The 20359-nt window shown below is 37.1% G+C and overlaps 3 protein-coding genes across 4 annotated transcripts; 1 reads left to right on the top strand and 2 right to left on the bottom strand.

Moving 5' to 3' along the window:
- Positions 1 to 314: 314 nt before the first annotated feature.
- On the bottom strand, positions 315 to 1154 carry LOC119074146. The gene is made up of 2 exons (XM_037180145.1): positions 579 to 1154; positions 315 to 478 (listed from the first exon to the last, which is right to left on the bottom strand). The coding sequence occupies exons 1-2, from the start codon at positions 982 to 984 to the stop codon at positions 357 to 359; spliced, it is 528 nt and encodes a 175-aa protein (XP_037036040.1). The 5' UTR covers positions 985 to 1154; the 3' UTR covers positions 315 to 356.
- Positions 1155 to 3058: 1904 nt separating this feature from the next.
- On the top strand, positions 3059 to 12108 carry LOC119074140 (RNA-binding protein spenito-like). Of its 2 annotated transcripts, none has more exons than XM_037180136.1 (4): positions 3059 to 3215; positions 3833 to 5679; positions 5792 to 6383; positions 9369 to 12108. In XM_037180136.1, the coding sequence occupies exons 2-3, from the start codon at positions 3955 to 3957 to the stop codon at positions 6380 to 6382; spliced, it is 2316 nt and encodes a 771-aa protein (XP_037036031.1). In that variant the 5' UTR covers positions 3059 to 3215; positions 3833 to 3954; the 3' UTR covers position 6383; positions 9369 to 12108. The 2 variants fall into 2 exon arrangements, with proteins under 2 accessions (XP_037036031.1, XP_037036032.1); XM_037180137.1 differs by having other exon boundaries at positions 9355 to 12108.
- A 3014-nt stretch (positions 12109 to 15122) lies between these two features.
- On the bottom strand, positions 15123 to 16222 carry LOC119074142 (lazarillo protein-like). The gene is made up of 6 exons (XM_037180139.1): positions 16101 to 16222; positions 15918 to 16035; positions 15719 to 15858; positions 15571 to 15644; positions 15401 to 15502; positions 15123 to 15330 (listed from the first exon to the last, which is right to left on the bottom strand). Exons 1-6 carry the CDS (start codon positions 16115 to 16117, stop codon positions 15188 to 15190), a joined length of 594 nt encoding a protein of 197 aa, XP_037036034.1. The 5' UTR covers positions 16118 to 16222; the 3' UTR covers positions 15123 to 15187.
- Positions 16223 to 20359: the final 4137 nt, after the last annotated feature.

Raw genomic sequence — 20359 nt, 5'->3', positions numbered from 1 at the left:
TTACCCCAATCTCAAGTTGAGTTGAAATTGAGATCTCAAGATTACCTCAAAATTAGCAGAACCTTCAGTTTCGATACATTAAGTGAAAGGAAGAGTTTACAAAGTATTTATTGATAGAAAGTAAATAATCGTAAAATCGGTTGTGTTCACTATATACATTGGTCCATACACATCAGTGTTTAAAAACTGCAGTGTTACATGTTACAGTCGCACGAGTCGAACTCTTTGATCCCAGGGAATTCATCCTTTTACAAAATGTAATGTAAAGACGTTTTGTTCGTTCCTTCCTAGGGAATTCACACTTTTACGAAATGAAACGTAAAGGTGTTTAGTTCGTCCCTAAAGAAATCATCTTTTTACGAAATGAATACCAACTTTGATTGTACCAATTTGGACATGAGTTCCGGTCCATTGATCAAATAGAAAAAGGCGCCAGTTTCATTGACCACATCACGAGCAATTGGAGTTTTGTCGGTACCTAAAGGAAATGAAATTTTTTTTTCTGTTAAGAAACGACCGATAAAGGCAAAGCAATTAGCCAAAACATAAAAGTTCAGGTTTGCCTTGTATAACTTTACCTTTCACACCAATCATTTCGAAGGACGATGAATAACTACCAATGGTAACTATGTCTTGGATAAGTACATTGCCATCACGGTAAATGAATTTTCGTGGCACTAAATTTGAATGCCGTGTCGTTGTAACATCAAAATTCCGCGGACAAGCGCATTTGATGTTCGAGTATTTAATCATAATTCCAATCTCCCCGTAACGACCAGTTGAAATCAATCTGGCATGGTAAGGTCTTTGTTCTAAAAATTTTCTCTTTACGTTCTCGAATTGCTGAGCGGTTTGAACAGGGTGGAAATTTGACGAAATATATGCAGTCCAAGTGCACTTAGACCTGGCGACATTTTTTTCCCGTTGTGGCGTACCAAATCCATCGCAAATCTTTCTTTTTGTGGAAGCAGCCACGTGAAACATTGTTTCATCTTAATGAAGTGTACAGAGCTGGCGCACTCCATACTTAATTCTCGAACGGGATTACCCGCCATTCTTCTCTAAACGAATTCTTAAGCCAATTTTTAATTTTTCGTCTGTATTAGTCTTATTCTTTTCGACAGCGTTTGAAAAACAAAATGTTTCGGACGGCTCATCAATGATGGTTGAGCAATGACAATGACATTCAATTCGATGTTTAATGTCGCTGCCACATTCACTCAGATTACTTTGACAGAAAACTGTGAGGTGCAGTTCGTTCGCAGCTCTGAATTATTACTCCAACTAAAAGTTGTCGACAATTTAAGCAAAGTTTATATTTAAACACTGAATGCAAATGAACACAAATTGAATTCGTATGAGTCACGTTGTGGTGAGGTGAATTCGATTATACGCTAACTTAGAAGGTGTAACAACATTACTGTGGATACACATAGCAACGTGAGTTTGACATAAAATTCTTTGTTTTCGGGCCTTTTCCAATAGAATGTTATGATGAAAGAGAAAGACATATTTTGACAAGTACCCCAAGGCAAGTTATAATAAACTGGTCTTCGGTCCTCTCGCTCTCAACGTAACATGTTGAAAAAGAAGCAAATACTTTGACAAATACCCCAAGGCAAGTTATATTAACTAGTCTTCGGTTTTCTCGCTCTGATCATAACAGTCTATTGTTTTGGAATGTCAAACTTGCGAAAGCAACGCAATTTGGTCGATTGATTCATTTCAATTCATTTTTGTAGTGTTGCCATCGTCCCTTTTACTTGTGACATTAGAACAATGAAAAATTTTATCGAAACATATTCTCAACGCTTCGCCTGTTTTTAGCATTAGGTTGGTTGTGTGTAAAAGAGAGAGAGAGATGGCGTTGAATTCTCTTTTTTTTGTACAGACCATTATGACGGGTAAGTGTTTTGAAGAAGAAATTTGATTGAAACAAAGAACTTGCAGGAACTGTCAAACGCTTACACAAAAGAATTTCTCCTTTATTTGACACTTCACGCAAGTTCGAACATAAGATGATTTCCCCGTCATAACAATCGTTTGACTGGTCAAATTAGTTATCAATTTCATCCAGCTAATCTCAATGTCTGAAAAATTTATTTGAAGTTTTAACATTTTTGAGGTTAGCTGGATGAATTTGACAACTTATTTGGGAGAATTTGAAGATAGACCGCTATTTGACAATGATCTATTCCTAAATAATTTATTCGCCGCTTGTATAGAGTGTTATGATCGGAGCGAGACGACCGATTATAATTTGCCTTGGGGTACTTGTCAAAGTATTTGCTTCTCTTTCAACATCTTACTATGCGAGCAAGAGGACCGAAGACCAGTTTATTATAACTTGCCTTGGTCAAAGTATTTCTTTCTCTTTCATCATAACACTCTATACAGTGTTGAAAGAGCGTAAAAACAGGGGAAAAAACCAGTTAATTTAACTGAGCTAAAATCATGTATACGTTGAGATGGCAAAGTATCAATAAAGCTCCAACACAAATAACTCTTAATAATAATCAAGGAGACAAATTTCATTGAATTTATTCAATGAACGCAAAATTAATATAAAACATCGAAGTGATAGCTCAAAGTCCTGAATGTTTTTTTTTGTCGATTAACAAATTTAACATGAACAGTAGACTTTTCGTGCTTTGCTCCCGCTAAAAGTTGAATCTTGTGTGTTGTCGATCTTTTTCCACTCAGTCATCATTTTAACCAAAAAGGTCCAGCAGTCAGACGGCATTGCCAGCAAGGTATATAAACATACTGAGGTAACGCAAACCCTCAGGGAATAGCAAGAAATACGGATCCAAACTTTCGGGTGAATTTCCTATGACGCTAATACATATATTTACAACGTATGTGTATCAATATACCTTAAACTCACCACAAATTCACCCGAAACTATGGATCCGCATGTTTTTGCGCATTTGCATTACCTTCAGTGTTTATATACTTTGCTGCGAACGAACTGCCCCTCACAGTTTTCTGTCAAAGTAATCTGAGTGAATGTGGCAGCGACATTAAACATCGAATTGAATGTCATTGTCATGTCAATGATGGTTGAGCCGTCCGAGCCATTTTGTTTTTTAATCGCATCGCCTTCTACCTTTTATCGGTATTCGACAGCGCGCTGTCCAGAAGAATAACTATAAGGAAAAATACAACCAAAAAAAGTGAAAATTGTCTTTAAAAGTGTCGTTTTCTGTCAAATGGTGAGAGTTTTTACGTGCCATAAACAATACATTTAATATTAATTCGTAATGGCTGATCAAATTTTACAAAAATTATTGACCCCGAAAAGTTTTGGCGTCGTTTTTTCACATCGATTAGACAGCGAAAAAATCCCCACATTTGTTCAATTTTGTGTTTCACTCAATCCGAACGGCTGTTTCGCCCCGGATAATATTTCCGAAAAATTTTGTTCCGATTTAGAGCAAAACTAATTGCAATTGAAACGTCAGTGATTTGTTAAAATTGAACAAAACAAAAAAGAAAAATGCGAGATGGAATAACCGCAAAAATGTGACAGTAAATCTGAAATTGTTTTCGTCTATGGTCATTTTTGTGCATTCGATCCGACAACTTTTTTAATTACACGTGAAATTGTCGAAAAACCTGGACCGATAATTAAGATAATTGAGTCAAAATGGAGTTATAAAGTTTGACACTCGGCTAAACAGATTTGTAAAGAAAAGAAGTTGACCAGTTGTCACAATGAGTTTCAGAAAAACGTTCCGATTCAAAATTTTCTGACTTAAAACTTATGACCGTGCAACGTTAAGATTATTGCCATTGACATTTGTGTTTTTTTTCTCTCTTCCATCAACAGGAAATAATCACCGTTCTACCGTATACATCAACGACCTAACCACTGGACGACAAAATAACTAAAATCTCAATTATACTCAAAAGTCATCGTTGAAAAGTTCAATTTTCCATCACCACCAAATAATGAGTAGTATACGTGACCGTGCTCGTATAACTGTGAAAATACACAATATGAAACGGAGTGCATCGCGAGCGCCCGCAGACAGGGGCGATTCGCCACGAGTGAAACGAATCCGAACAAGTATGGATCGGTACGATCATCATGTGCCCGACAGTCGACCGTCACCGGATCGACGACGTTTACGATCTCAAAGTGTGCATCCGCGGTATGTTACACCGACGCATAGTACACACCGAAACGATGAATTCGCATTAGCCGTTATTCCACGTGAGCCGATTGAACAACCGCCGCCAGAACGGGGACATACGTTTAAAGTGCTTTGCATCAGTGCTTTGCATCCCAAAGCATCGGATGAGTATGTGAAAGACACACTGTACCGGGAGTTTAAGCGGTTCGGTGATTTTAGTATTCGAATCGGGCGTGACCATGACGAACGTGTTGCTTATGTGTGTTTTCGTTCGTCGGAAGTGGCTCGTGAAGCTAAAAGACAGAAGCCACGTGTTGTTCTTTATGATAAGTCTGCTATGATAACTGTTGTGTATGAACGTCCCGATCAAAAATACAAACCGAGGTCCATTTCGCCGGAATACGAAAGAAGCGTAGCATCGTACTATCAACCACCACCACCACCTGTAACGGAAAGACGTCGAGCGCCAACAGTCGATCCCTACAGCAGATACGCTCCCCATCCACCAATTCATCGTGAATATCGTCCGCCAATGAATCATCATGACTACATGCCGCCGAGAGGTCCAATGATGCACCATCCTCCGCACATGCATCCGTCGCATCATCACTACGTACCACGACACACAATCAGACATGCAGCCCCGCCGCACGAAAGTAAGAAAGATAAATTTCCAAATTATCTGCATCACGTCCAGCCGGAAGACGATCCACAAGCGACAAGAACTCTGTTCGCCGGTAATTTGGAAGTGAACATTTCCGAGGAAGAGTTACGACGCATTTTTGGCAAGTACGGACAACTGGACGATATTGATATTAAGCGACCGAATCCCGGCGCTGGAAATGCCTTCGCGTTTGTTCGATTCGAAAATTTGGACATGGCGCATCGGGCTAAAATCGAACTGTCCGGCCAATACATTGGAAAGTTTCAATGCAAAATCGGTTACGGAAAGGCAAATCCAACGACGCGAATCTGGGTGGGCGGACTGGGAGCGTGGACATCGTTAACTCAATTGGAAAGGGAATTCGACCGGTTCGGTGCAATTAAGAAAATTGAGTATAAAAAGGGCGACAGCTGTGCGTACATTTGGTATGAATCGATCGAAGCAGCCCAAGCAGCTGTCAAGGAAATGCGTGGCTATGCATTGGGTGGTCCAGACCGTCGCTTGAGAATAGATTTTTCTGGTGTGCCAAATGGTCAAACGCCGAAGCCAAAATCTCCAGCACCACCCGAACCGAATTGTGTGTACCGTGAAGCAACGCAATATGATAGCTATGCTTCGAGAGGTGCTTATCGTGGACGTGGTCGTGGCCGAGGAGTGTTTAGAGGTGGCTATCAGCAGTACGAACCTCAAAGAGTGATTATCGAAGAAGAACGACGACGACCGCTTCTGGCACTAGAGTACGAACCAGCGAATAATAGCAGAACTACTGCGACCACTAACAACAACATTAGGACTCCTCCTGTACATAATAACATTAGAAGCACACCAGTCAATAATATTAGGACAAAGCGATCGCAGTCGAGAGTACGAAGTCCGGTAAGTGCAAGTCATCCATTTGTAACCTTTTCTCGGTGAAATTGTCTGGCAACAAAAATCGCCATGACGCTCCACAACCCATCTTTCCCCTAATTTCGATTGTCATTTTTAGGGTCCACATACGCCAGACTCGGAACCAGATGCCAATATATCTCCAGCAGAATTGCTCGGATCAGCTGTGACATTAGCCGATGTAGCACGTAAATCAGCTATATTCTGGACCGGTGCGTTGATACTGAAGAACTCACTGTTTCCGGCTAAATTACATTTGACCGATGGCGACGACGACATAGCCTCAATTTTAATGAAAGACGAAAATGGTTTGCATAATCTGCGAATAACTCAGAGATTGCGCATGGACCAGTCGAAACTGAACGACGTGCAGAAACGTATACGCACATCCAAATCGCATGCCATCTTTGTGGCACTTCCGAATGTGGCGCCGATAGTCGTGCATGACAATAGCGTTCAAACTAGGCCATTACGTAATTTGGTATCGTATTTAAAGCAAAAGGAGGCAGCTGGTGTCCTACCACTATTGCAGAAAACAGCTCAAACTTCAGGCGTCTTATATGCATTCCCGCCGTGTCAATTTTCATCCGATTTATTGAGACGGACGTGTCATAATCTAACGGACGAGACACTGAAAGAAGACTACTTGGTTGTTGTTGTTGTTCGTGGTGCAAGTGTTCCTTCGCTATGAGGTAAATCATTTTCACAATTTTGTTATTTCTGTGTGTACTTTCTTGTGTGTGACGACCAAGTGAACTTAATGGTTCTTCGGTTGCATTGGGAGACTCTGAACCAACTTCTTTTAGTAATTAGTGACACGCTGGCGTGATAGTTCATATTTATGAATCTGCCAGTACTGCTAACACATCCACGCCATGGTTCTCCTTCGCAGGACCCTTAATTTTCTTATCCAACCAAGATGGAAAAATGCTAAAGAATGAATGTGTGAATTTGCCCAGTCTCTCTTTTCAGTGTGATACACTGTTCTCATTACATTATAGCTTACTGAAACAAGTACGATATGCAGATGTGATAATGAGCATTGTTTCCACTGAAAGTACGTTGACATTGAACAAAACATTCATCACATCACATCACAAAAAATACGGAACCCAAGTCTTTGTGGATCTGCAATTACCTTCTGTGGTTTTTGTAGTTTGACTCCTCCAACATTTTATTGTAAAAAATAAACTCGAAAAGAAAATCGCCTGTGAAGCAGAAGCAACGATTGGTGCCAAAACAGTGCAAAAGCAATCATAAAATTCGACTTCAGTGCCGATACTGCTGTATGTATCAGACATTACTTGTCCCGAAACGATGTCTTAGGCCGAAAACACACAAGCAACTTTGCATTCGATGGAATCGACAATTAGCCATTGATTAGCCTGTGGTGAATATCGGATTACAATGGAAAACGTAACTTAATTGTCGTTCCCATCAACGCAAAATTGCTCAACCAATCTAGTAAGACTGACACCGCAATCCAACCATATCTTTATCAATATGTTCCTTAGGAACCAATTGATTACATTAGCGAGAAAAGATTTTTTTTACATTTAATTTCAATGAAAATGTTGCTCTGTTTAGTCTTTTAGAAACGGCAAAAGCGTGTCACGTCAATAGTTTTGCCACTTTTTCCATGTTTAAGGGGACACGAGTCACTTGGTGGTGAAAATTTTTTTGAATCGGACACACCATTTTTGTTTCCGGACGTTTATGGTGCTATCGATAGGTAATTTCAAGGTGATCATTTCGTAGAAGAAGAATTTTTTTAAAACGACCTCCCCGGCTCGGGACGACTCTAAGAAAATTTCAAAATTTCAAAATCATGACTTTTTCAGAAAATTTTTCCCCGAAATGAAACGACCCGGCCGGTTTTGATCTAATGGTAGTTTGTAGAGAATTGACAGACGATTCTAATAAAAGTATCGTCGGGTCGAAAGGTTGTAGCTGTGAGTCAGAATGAGGCATCAAAGTCCAATTTTATGGTTTTGTCAATGAGCACCCCAACCGATTTTTCATTTTATTGGCTTAAAATGAAGGCTAGCACATCCCATTTAACATATCAAAAAATTGGGAGGGGGTTTTTCAATTTTTTCAACAAATCGTAAAAAACTTTCTTATGGGTGCCCACATTCCTGAGATTTTTTAATGGAAATGTATGGAAAGTTCGACTAAAAATTAAATTAATTGCTATATACTGGTTGTCTCTGGTCTACCGAACAATTTATGCACTAACAAGAAATTTAACATTTTTACTTTGGGAATGTGGACAACTTTGACTGATTTTCTCACCATCGGGAAGCTTTCTGGTCATGTCTAGCTCATCCACTGCTGGGTATAGCTTCATTTGCTACTATATCGCATAGCCTGAGACCGCACCTTTCCAAAAATACCAAACTTGCCCTATTCGCAATCTGGCTTGTATTCTTTACGATGTCAAATATGTGGGTAAGTCGACCTACTCGAAAGATTTTTGAGGAAGTTTGTAATTTCCAATTTTAACCGATATAAAGTAACAAATTTTGTCAAATAAGGTGTTTGTGGACTCATTTAATGAAGTTTTCATGCACGGTGATACATTCTGATATTTCCTAAAACTTTCAGCAGTCATTCAGTGACCAGAAGTACTCAATGATCTTTATGTCTATAGACCTGAACTTTGTCAAGAAATATCAGAATGTATCACCGTGCATGAAAACTTCATTAAATGAGTCCATAAACACCTTATTTGACAAAATTTGTTACTTTATATCGGTTAAAAATCTTTCGAGTAGGTCGACTTACCCACATATTTGACATCGTAAAGAATACAAGCCAGATTGCGAATAGGGCAAGTTTGGTATTTTTGGAAAGGTGCGGTCTCAGGCTATGCGATATAGTAGCAAATGAAGCTATACCCAGCAGTGGATGAGCTAGACATGACCAGAAAGCTTCCCGATGGTGAGAAAATCAGTCAAAGTTGTCCACATTCCCAAAGTAAAAATGTTAAATTTCTTGTTAGTGCATATAATTGTTCGGTAGACCAGAGACAACCAGTATATAGCAATTAATTTAATTTTTAGGAGAACTTCCCATACATTTCCATTAAAAAATCTCAGGAATCTCAGGGCACCCATAAGAAAGTTTTTTAAGATTTGTTGAAAAAATTGAAAAACCCCCTCCCAATTTTTTGATATGTTAAATGGGATGTGCTAGCCTTCATTTTAAGCCAATAAAATGAAAAATCGGTTGGGGTGCTCATTGACAAAACCATAAAATTGGACTTTGATGCCTCATTCTGACTCACAGCTACAACCTTTCGACCCGACGATACTTTTATTAGAATCGTCTGTCAATTCTCTACAAACTACCATTAGATCAAAACCGACCGGGTCGTTTCATTTCGGTGTAAAATTTTCTGAAAAAGTCATGATTTTGAAATTTTGAAATTTTCTTAGAGTCGTCCCGAGCCGGAGAGGTCGTTTAAAAAAAATTCTTCTTCTACGAAATGATCACCTTGAAATTACCTATCAAGAGCACCATAAACGTCCGGAAACAAAAATGGTGTGACCGATTCAAAAAAATTTTCACCTGGTATAATAGCTTAATCTTGTTGTTGTGTCATTGTCGACAGCATATACGACTAGCCATTGAATAGCACGTTTCTCACGTAAAATTTTCTTCTTTTTTTGCAGTTATTCAAATTGAATTCGTTAAATTGCTGTACTAGATCTGCTCTGCAGCCGCTGGGAAGGTATTTTTGTATAAAAAAAAATATTTTTTTTTTGTTTTCTTGTAGATATTTAAGTAAATAGTCCTTCGGAAATAGAAAGCATAACTGATCAAAGAGATACAATTTTGAGTTCATTTTCTTTTCTTCAATTTAATTTGGATAACAACCGAGAATAAAGAAAGAAAATGATTTCGATGAATTTATCATTACCTCAATGCGCTATCGTATGTTTTATACGATGGCCTCAGTTACAGCATGGAAGTTGTTCAACATTGGAAGAGAGAGAGAGAGAAAAATGAATAAAAGAGAAAAATATTCTGGTGCATAATGTCATTTCGTATTTTATATTTCAACGCTACGATTGCATGTATTTCATCGTCCCAATGACAGACCACTACCGAAAATTCCATTGATCGCTTTTGATAATTGATTGGAATTCAAAACTCGCACACCCTCTCTCGGTGTAAATTTTCTATTCAACTCTGTTTAGTATAACAACACCGACCATGAGACGGATTAGTTTAACTATACCAAGACTGTGCTCTTATGCAGCGCCAATCCGCACTTTATAAGATGTGCTTGGACACAAAATTACGCAACTCATATGATGAGGTGAAATTTCTGTTTGGACGTCGAGGTGTATTGACGCTACGTATCGAAGTAAACCACAGCCTCGGTCTCTAGACCATTTCAAGCTGAATTTTAGCTCAGATCATTTTCCATCGACAATTTGCCATTATGCAAACCACGTATTATACCGGGACATTATGCATCAGCCTATTTTGTTACCAGAATCGACGAAGTTCACTTTCCATTTATTTTGGTGAAGAAAATTGTTTTACCAAAATAAACGCATGTTCCGAGTTCGTGCAGTGTAACATGACAACGTCACGAGTAACGCACGCGGAAAGCTTAGATTTTAAATGGGATTCCAATTATTTCTTGTTAAAGACCGAAGAACTTTCGTCAATCAACTCGGTGATGTTAATCATTTCGCCGAGTTAGTGGTAAAGGGTCATCGTAAGTAGCTTATACGCTCAGGGATAGTTTTTGTTTTTGGTAACGCGAGCTTTTCGTATTTGTTTTTCCATAATGACCCTAATTTAACGTTGATTTGGACCGTTTGGGGCCATTCAAATAGTACGCACATTTGAATGCGTTGCGAAATGTTGGTAAAACTGGCGTTCTATTTGAATGACCCATTTTATCATTGAGAAATGAATTCATTTTTTAAGTTTAACGAACTAAGCCACCTAACTATGAGGAAAAATAGGAAAACGTTTGAAAGATTAGAGATACAAAGCTTTAAAATTGTGAGTATCTTTCACCTCCAGATCGTATGGAGAGTCGACGTATAAATCATAGGATTCACCACGACACCAAGGGAAAACGGATTACTTACGAACTCCCTGCCAGTTAAAAGAGCACTGAAAGAGATAATCGAGTTACACAAATGTGTGCTTGAAAGAGATCGTAACTAAAATAAAAGAGGGTCGTAACTGACCTGTTTGCCCTAATTATAAGTGGAAATATTTCCCTTACACGGTACTGGTGTGAGTTTTACCATTGACGAATCTGGATTAATCCAAATGCTCTAGACATCGTCATCTAGTAAATGACAATTTCGATAAGAAAACTTTGTGTGTTGCGTAACAGAATTTTGCGCTGAAGCTGTACCTATACATCACATTTTTGATTAAATTGGAACTCAACAACAACATCGGTGTGTTGTTCAGGTTTAGTAAACGAAGCAAAAATTCGATTGGAAAGAAAATGTTTTGTGATAGCGTGGAATGAGCGACAGAAATGCCCAAAACACTTTTTTTTTAAAACTTAAAATGAAAATACCCAGACATTTGCTGCAGTTATAGATTTTACAGTTTTGTGATAAATTTGACGAATTGTAAGAAACAATTTTTGTATTTTTATGAAATTTTATTATTTTGTTGACACACACGACGTGGAGAACATAAATTTATTTTTGATGGCGAATAACATTCAATCTCATCAAAAAAAAAAAAAAAGGAAAGCAAAAACGAAAAATCTAAATTATTTAAACAAAAAAAAAGAAAAGTTTTTTTTTGGTATATTAAAATCAAGTTAAGCAAAACAATGATTGTGTAATAATCGATATTAGCAAATCAATAAAAAAAAATTGTGTAAATTAACTGTAACATCCAACCACTGTTTCTGTTCACCATTATCTCTGTAACGATCATTTCAACGAAACGGAATTCAACAGCCTTTTACAAACGGCAAGCATATCACGATCGATATGTTAAGAAACGGCTATGATCGTGGATGAACATGCAAGTTCCATGCTCACCCATAGACAGCTGAATTTTAATATTTCTAATTAGGTCTACTACTTCAATTGCTTTAAATGAAGACGAAATTGCTTTTACCGTTTCTAAAAGGTTACCCAGTGGTCGAAATAACTGACGACACGCTGGGTTATGATTTGGTATTGTTTAACGAGACAAAGAAAATGTTTTAAAAAAAAATTGAGAAAAAATGTTCCCAACCCAAAATCGAATTGTAATCAATGGAAATGAAATAAATTTTCAAAGAAAATGAATATTTCGTGTTAAATGAACTGATTTTTCCGACAATGACAGTCCATATTCAATGTGAAGGTCTCGTCTGAAAAGCATTTTCTTTTGTTCATTTTATAGTTTGTGACGAGACCACAGTTTCATAGTAAAAAAAAAAAAACAAAAAAAAACTGAAGACGAGAACAAGAAAATTGAAGGGAAAGAACTTTTTTTGTAAGAAAAGACCATCTTCGTTGTGATTCTGTGCTGATAAATAATCCAAATAAATCTTTGAAAGAATTATCGTTTTTTATTGAGAAATTCATCGTGGTAGAGGTGGCCGATTAAGTATGTGAAGGCATTGAAGGCTGGCTCAATAAGTTTGTGTCTTCAATAAGTCGTCTCTCGGTATTTGTATCGTGAACGAATAACGTTGCGTAAGCTCTTAGCAGGCACCATAAAACCGAACATTCGAAAGGTAATGTATCATCTAGGGTGAGGTGGTCCAATAAAAATGATTTTGAGTATTAAAAATTCCAATCCTTCCAACATATCACAGTTAGTCTGCCCTCGTTAGTCTATGTACAGTAAGACTAGCGATTATAACATTCATAATGCATTGCATTCGACTGGCAATCATATCATCAACCGAACAATTCCGCAGTTTCTGTCTTCACAATTAACAAGATTCATTTGTGAACAAGCCACATATGTTGCTTAGAAGTGTACACACAGCACTATAGCTCACTGGAAACTGTTTAGTTACTGGTACTGAGTTCGGAAAGCTGTTAACACAAGAACAGGTGTTTTTTTCCACATTGCGTTCGACGTATGTATAATAAAGGTATTGGTACAGTTCCATGTAGTCGAACTATAGTTAATCGTCCTAGTTCGTCTATGAATATATCGTCTCTCGTGCAAGGTCTGTTTTCGAGAATCAAAGGCTTCTTCAGAAATATATTTCAAGAATTTGTAGGAATTTCAATTTGCATAAATGATAAGCAAGCCATGACTGCTTGACGACATAGACATAACGTTTCTTAGGCGAATGAAAGTGAAATGTTTTTCTGTCACCGAAATTCTCACTGCAGCTTCCAATCGTCATTGATCCGACCTTTCTTGAATATATAGATTATTAATGTTGGATACAACCAAAGCAGGGCCTATTTTTGGAAATTTTTACCAAAATTTCCAAAAAAATTGCCAAAAAATTCCAAAAACTGCGAACATTCAAAAATCGAATTTTTCGATAATTTTGAACGGTTTTGGAAACTCGTGAACTCAGCCTTGTGTTTTAGCCGGCTCTCAATGATTTTGTTTGATTGTTGACGTATAGTGTCAATAATAAAACAAAATCATTGAGAGTCAGCTAAAACGCAAGGCTGAGTTCACGAGTTTCCAAAACCGTTCAAAATTATCGAAAAATTCGATTTTTGAATGTTCGCAGTTTTTGGAAATTTTGGAAAAAAATTCCATAACAATTTCCAAAAGTAGGCCCTGAACCAAAGTGTCAATACACGTAGCGTCGCATTCCACCTGAATCGCATCATTCCGAATAAATTCCGTAAGTTCTAATTTGGCAGGAATTTCCGCTGATGACAAGGCTCTATGTTATTTAACTCACGGTACACCAACACCCATTCCTGATATTCAAACAATTTCGTGTTACAAATTTGCCCTAGATCGATAAATACAAGATTACCATACTCGACAGAGAAATACCTATTACATACTTCTGCACCGAAAACCATTCATTTCATCAATGAAGCAAAATATTGTCCGTAATTCGGAGGAAAGATGAAGTCAGGTTTTCGCGTGTTTGCCTCGGCTTCGCCTCTCGGATCAACAAACTTCACGGGAAAAATCGACTTTTCATCTTTTCGTACTTGCATTTCAATCGTTAAGTAAAACATAGCTAACGCCGACCCGTACGAAACACCTATTCGTATCAAAAGCCTTTACTGTGAAACTCTTCATTTCTTTTACTTCATTCTCTACTGAAAAGCTATTCGCCCTTTAAAATCACTTACATTATCCACTCTTTGCCTTGTTAGCATATACAAATAAATTGCCGGAGGCAATATAGACAGCCCCGTACGAAGTCAACTTTCATAAATTCCTATTTAAACAGCTATATACCGCTATATTTACCTATATTTTCCTATAAATAAACATTTCACAGTGGAATATGCTATTATATAGCTCTATATGCCTGTACATAGCTCAATATAGGTGAATATATATATATATATAGATGTCCATATATGGAATGCCTGAAACACCCCACACACATAACAAATTATTTCCATGTTAACAGAAACACTCTAAGTACCATTTTTTCCAAGATATATCACTTTTAATAAAATCCAATATGGCCACCGGCAGCCATTTTGTTAGGAGACCGGAAATTTTACCGACGCTTTACATTCGTTAATACCTTTCAAACAAAAAAAAATCATGAAATTCGGTCAAAATTTACTCGAGATATTGACAAAATACTCCACGTTCACTGTACGGCCGAGTAGCCAGATAAGAGCTCACTCCAAGAGACCTAGCTCACGCTCCGGAGAACATAATTTAAAAAACTTTTTTTTCCCTGATTGGTACGGTCAATACCTATCTAATAAAGCTAAAACAGACGAAATATGTTGAAATGTGGCCGACCTACAAGCAAAAACTGCTTGCCGCCCTGTGCCTGTTTCACACCAAGGGGTCTAATCACGAGTCGGTCATCCGATTTTCATAAACTTTTTTTTTGTCGATCGGTATTGTAAATACCTTTCATTTGACGTATCACTTACAAGTGTAACGTTTGAATGTCCGGAGATATCTTCGAAAAACCGTAAAGCACTTATTGGGCCACAGCTCGGGAAGGGTCGATACAAAATCACTCATCTTCGAACTTAGCCTGTCTTTTGACATTACCAAACGGAAAAAAAAAGAATTTTCAAAATCGGATGCGTTTTACTCAAGTTATCGTGCAGACGGACAGACGGACATTTTTTTTCACTGATTTGGCATCTCTAGACAACCACAATAGGTTTCCCCTTACTCAGGGAGTCCAATTCGACGTGTTACGGATGTATGCGTAAACGCATAAGACCCCAGTACTTCGTACGGGTCTAATTACATCAATGATAACTGAACCGTCTCTGAATGGTTAAAACAATGATGATCAGTTGCTTCTCAAAAGTAAATTTCCTTTAATTTCGTTAGTTATCAAAATTGAAATATTTGTTGCTTTTCACTAGCTACTTCCACAAACTGATGGATCTTGGACCACCAATCTGGTTCTGGTAAGATCGATCTTATGTTTTCGGCAGACACTTTCGAGAATATCGATCGTTTCCTGGTCAGGCACTTGTTCCCTCGTCATTAGGTACGCAAAGCCTGTAAATTGGTCAGTGAAACAATTAGTAGACCATTGTGATACTTGGCAGCTTAAATATTTCTTTTTTACATTCACACTGTTTGGTCTTTGGGAAATCTACACAGCTCCATTCGACCGAATATCTTCTGTAGTCCGTGGCAATGATTTTGATGTACTCGGGCTCTACGCCGTCTATAGCAAAACATGGCTTTCGCTGTTAGTTTATCGTTTACATTTCAGTTGTTGAATATGAACAGTACCTGTTATCACGTCATACGTAAATTGGCCTCTTCCTTCCTTATCGAAAAGCATGGTGCTATCAATTAGCTGCGGTCTGAGGATTTTTTTTAAATATAAAAAAAATCCGTTACAATTCGAATTAACTATGAAGGTCAGAGGGTTTATTACTTGCCAGTTTTAAGATTTACACTAGTTTCGACGGCATGTGCATTTGGAGAAGAAATAGTCAGATAATCCCACAATATGCAGTCGTGATTCAATGATTCCGTGTAATCATTCAATCGGTACACCCTCCACTTTCCTTCGTACTGGAATACAGACAAAACATTTTTATTTTATTGGTCAGTGTTGACGGTGTACTCTTTACCAAATTTCTGGCGAATTCTCGAATGGGCCGAGCTCCGTAGTAACGACAAGAACGATTATCGAAAATTTCTGGTTTCGTCACAGAAAAGAAAGAAACGAAGCACAAAAGTGCAGAAACACTAAAACAAAATTCTCGAATTCGGTTAGCTATTCACTTCACCAATAAAATCGTAAAATATCTCACCTCGACAGAGACCTCATTTTTCGTATAAGCTTCTGACACAACTGACTATTATTTTTGTCGATTTGGCACAAAATTTATACTTGCAACTTGCGATCGAATTATTTACTTTGTACATTGTTATCTCATTTAGTTAAGCGTTTAGCCAGTCATGTCAACTGTAAATAATGTTAAGTAAATATTCTGGCCCGTTTTAAATTGACGTTAAGCCTGAGCAAACCTACATTCACCTCTAAGTATTTTGATCGGTTAAAAAATGTATTCAAATCAATAAAGTTGTGAGTCATGACTCAGACTCAAATTATTATGCAAAAGGAAAAAGAATGATTTTCTCTGATCATTTTTTAAGAAACGACCAATCATAACAACGACAAAAATAAACGGTGATCCCTGCTGAGTCCTACATAAGAGTGAAAATGGTGTCAGTTACACCAAATGAAGATTCTGTGATCAAGCACACTAAGACTTTCCACAAAAGTATTAAAAGGATCAATCAGTCAAAAACACTCAAAAGAGTAAAAGTGACGCAAGTCCCTGTGTATACTTCCAAAACAACTGATATCGCTGGAGGTGACGCATTCTGCGCTTGTACGCAAAAACTGTAACAGCAAAGAAATGACCAAAGAAATTCTAGAAACAAAATTTTACCAAAAAAATTTTGCGTCACAAAGTGGCAGATGGTTCGGCCGTATTAGGACATATTCTTGCCTATTTTAAAAAATTTCTTAAAAGTACTTTCCTCAACATCTGCCACTTGTGACGCAAAATTTTTTTGGTAAAATTTTGTTTCTAGAATTTCTTTGGTCAAATTTTTGCTGTTACAGTTTTTGCGTACAAGCGCAGAATGCGTCACCTCCAGCGATATCAGTTGTTTTGGAAGTATGCACAGGGACTTGCGTCACTTTTACTCTTTTGAGTGTTTTTGACTGATATCAGTTCTTTTGGAAGAATTAGTAAGGTCGAAGCATTGTAATTTGATCGATTCTATTCATTTTTAAATAATTATAGTTTTTCAAGAAACCATTTCGAAAACATTACAGTATAAAAGCTTACTAATGCGCATTAGAGCTGTTTATTCGCGGTATACCTGCGGGTAATCCGTTCAAATGCACGCTTCCAAGCTTTTATACTGTAATGTTTTCGAAATGATTTCTTCGAAAACTACAATTATTTAAAAATGAATTAAATGAGTAGCATCGATCAAATTATAATGCTCCGACTTTAGATTGAAAAAATGTAAAAAATTTTGAAAATTTTGAAAATTTTGAAAAATTTGAAAAATTTAAAAAAAATTAAAAAAAATTAAAAAAATGTTAAAAAATTTGAAAAATTTGAAAAATTTTTGAAAAATTTAAAAAATTTTGAAAAATTTAAAAAATTTTGAAAAATTTAAAAAATTTTGAAAATTTAAAAAATTTGAAAAATTTAAAAAATTTAAAAAAATTTGAAAAATTTAAAAAATTTTGAAAAATTATAAAATTTTGAAAAATTTGAAAATTTTGAAAAATACTAAATTTAGGAAGAAAAATTGAGGCGAGCAGAGCTTACCAAATACCAAAAGCGAACACATTTGTTCTACTATACCCATCCACACATACACACTTAAAGGTGTTCTTATATGGGGCCTATATGGGAACTTCGAGGAGCCCTAGCTCCGAAACGAGGCCGGTTCCCCCCAATTTTTTGCGGCATGTAATTAAAGTGATAGCTATTTAATAAGAAATGATCACAAGAAAATAGGAAATGATCACTAGAAAAAGAGAAATGATCACAATTTTTTTATGATAGCAATAAAAATAGAATTTGATCACCAAAAAATAAGAATTTGATCACTAAATATATGCAATTTTACCACTAACATATGATCGTCTCGAAATAAGAAATGATCTACAATTATACGAATTTGATTACAAAAAATAAAGAAATGATCGTGCAAAATAAAAAATTTGATTGCAAGAAATAAGGATATGCTATCTATTATTCTGTTTGATTATTAGACGATGCAAGAGAAAAAAAATTAACACCTAAGTTACCAACACCGTTCCGGCGCCCGGCTCGCATTGCGGCCCTCCGCTTCGCTACGGGGCAATGGGCCGGATCGCTCGGCGTGTTAAAACGCTTTTTATGTGCAATGAATTACACAGACTAATTATTAGACGATGCGAGAGAGAAAAAATTAACTCCTAAGTTACCAACACCGTTCCGGCGCCCGGCTCGCATTGCGGCCCTCCGCTTCGCTCCGGGGCAATGGGCCGGATCGCTCGGCGTGTTAAAACGCTTTTTATGTGTATTCGTTCGGACTTTTAGTGATCAAATTCTTTACTTTTAGTGATCAAATTCTTTATTTTTAGTGATCAAATTCTTTATTTTTAGTGATCACATTTGATTTAGCGGGTGGTAGGTACTACTTGTGATCACTTCTTATTTTAGGTTGATAGAATCTTATTTCGTAGTGTTATATTTGAAAAACTGGTTGTGATCACATTCTTATTTTCCTGCAATGATTTTAATTTTCAAGTGATCAATTCTTATTTTAGATTTATCGCTTTTATTTCTTCCCATTTTTTGCGTGGCCAAATTTTAAGCTGCAAGAACGTGTGATAGCTCGTTGAACTCGTACGGACGCCTAGTTTTTTTTAATGGTAATTTGGAGTCATTTGTCTTTGAATTGTAGAACTTCAATATTTGCTGTATATATGGTTCTGCAGTCTACGACAAAAATTTTTTTTTGAAATTTTTTCTAGTAATAGGACTTGCGTCACGGGCGCTATGCTAACGCGCGCCCATGATAATTGTCTAGCGACAGTGCTTTGATGGAAATACGTTTTTCGTCTTTGCAATGCTAAGTTAACTAAAAATATGTGTCCAGTAATGCTGCATATATGCATTGCAGATAGGTAAATCGTATAGTATCCGTTGTAATGAAGCTGGAAAGGACTATCTGTTTCGGACGGCGATCATCTATAATTGACACTTCGGGAATAAACGACAAGCTCTGACCCATGCGGTCTTATAAACCTGTGATTCGAATTTAAATAATTTGTCTTCTGTACGTATAAACACTGTTTACCAGGTAGCAAAAAGCATTAAGCATAAAGCATGAAGTAATAGATTTGATAGTAAAACTGCTGATATGCTTGTCGTCTGCGAAAGGTTAAAATACAACAAACTTAGGAAAATGGTTCAATTATCAGTTTGAGATTTACGGTAAATAAAAAGTGGACATGAGAGATTATTGCCTATGGGTATGGAACGTTGGTAGCGAGTTTGTCAAACTAGTGGAAACGCGGATGACCAGGAAATACTGTTAGGAAAACTTTTTCCCACATTTTCTAGATGTTCCTTAATTTTTTCCAAAAAACGTTTTTAGGAAAATTATGGAAAATATGTGCTCAAAATTAGTCACTGCTTAGCTTATTACCGATCATATTTTTCGATTGTGGAACCGGAACCTACAGCTCGAAACCTGAATTTTTCCTAAATTTACCTAAAACTTTTTGACCTCAACCTGATTCGATAAATTTTGACTGCCTGAAGTGACTCAAGTCAGGTTTCAGGTTGAACGAACCAATTTGAAAAATGCAGATTCAGGTCTGGTCACATTGAAAAAAAAACCTAATCTTCAATGTCAGGTCATATCAGTCTTTTGACCTCGGGTCGATTTACCACATTGAATGTTAATCCTTTGCGACTGGGACAATTTGACGAGATTTAGCTTTGATCACCTAAAACGAGGCAAATGGATCAGTAGAGAAGGAGGAAAGGAAGTGACTTAGCCGTATACGAAAGGTTAACGAGAATACGACACTCGGACACACTTCAGGCAACGCACTGCTCCTAGCATGAACACTACTTCAGGGCATTGCATTGATATTGTATCGATTATTTGGAAATTTTACTTTTGGTTATTGGACTGACCCAGCGACAATGGAATGAAAATTCTAAGTATTTTACTTTTCAATATTTTGGGTCACTGTTCGACCCATATTCAGACTATAATTCGGAAATATTTACAAAACTAGCAACACGAAAACATTCGAATTTCGGCGGCTCTAATTTCCGATGGAATCATTTACCGGCAACTCTGATCATTTATAATGACAACATAGTAGGGTTGCATACGCAGGCCCCTCTTGGAAAATCTGTTCTACTGCTTGGTTCAGAAAGAGTGGCGGCGATGTGGAGTGAAAGATCGGAGCAGAGGACGAGAAGGCGGACCGAGAGGAGTAAAGCCGGTAATTCGAGTGACGAGTGAATAGCTG

Source organism: Bradysia coprophila, unplaced genomic scaffold (genome assembly GCF_014529535.1).
Source record: "Bradysia coprophila strain Holo2 unplaced genomic scaffold, BU_Bcop_v1 contig_138, whole genome shotgun sequence".
In the NCBI taxonomy this organism is placed as follows: Eukaryota; Metazoa; Arthropoda; class Insecta; order Diptera; family Sciaridae; genus Bradysia; species Bradysia coprophila.
Note: the sequence above shows the minus strand (reverse complement) of the source record. Positions and strands in the feature narration are given on the sequence as shown.

Bases quoted from the DNA above. Each gene is read 5' to 3' on its own strand.
- LOC119074146 (XM_037180145.1), bottom strand. From the start codon at position 984: ATGTTTCACGTGGCTGCTTCCACAAAAAGAAAGATTTGCGATGGATTT. The intron at 479-578 runs GTAAAGTTATAC...CATTTCCTTTAG, and splicing joins CGAAATGATTGGTGTGAAAG to GTACCGACAAAACTCCAATT.
- LOC119074140 (XM_037180136.1), top strand. From the start codon at position 3,955: ATGAGTAGTATACGTGACCGTGCTCGTATAACTGTGAAAATACACAAT. The intron at 5,680-5,791 runs GTAAGTGCAAGT...TGTCATTTTTAG, and splicing joins AGTCGAGAGTACGAAGTCCG to GGTCCACATACGCCAGACTC.
- LOC119074142 (XM_037180139.1), bottom strand. The intron at 15,859-15,917 runs GTAAAGAGTACA...TCTGTATTCCAG, and splicing joins GAGAATTCGCCAGAAATTTG to TACGAAGGAAAGTGGAGGGT. The intron at 15,645-15,718 runs GTAATAAACCCT...AAAAATCCTCAG, and splicing joins GTAAATCTTAAAACTGGCAA to ACCGCAGCTAATTGATAGCA.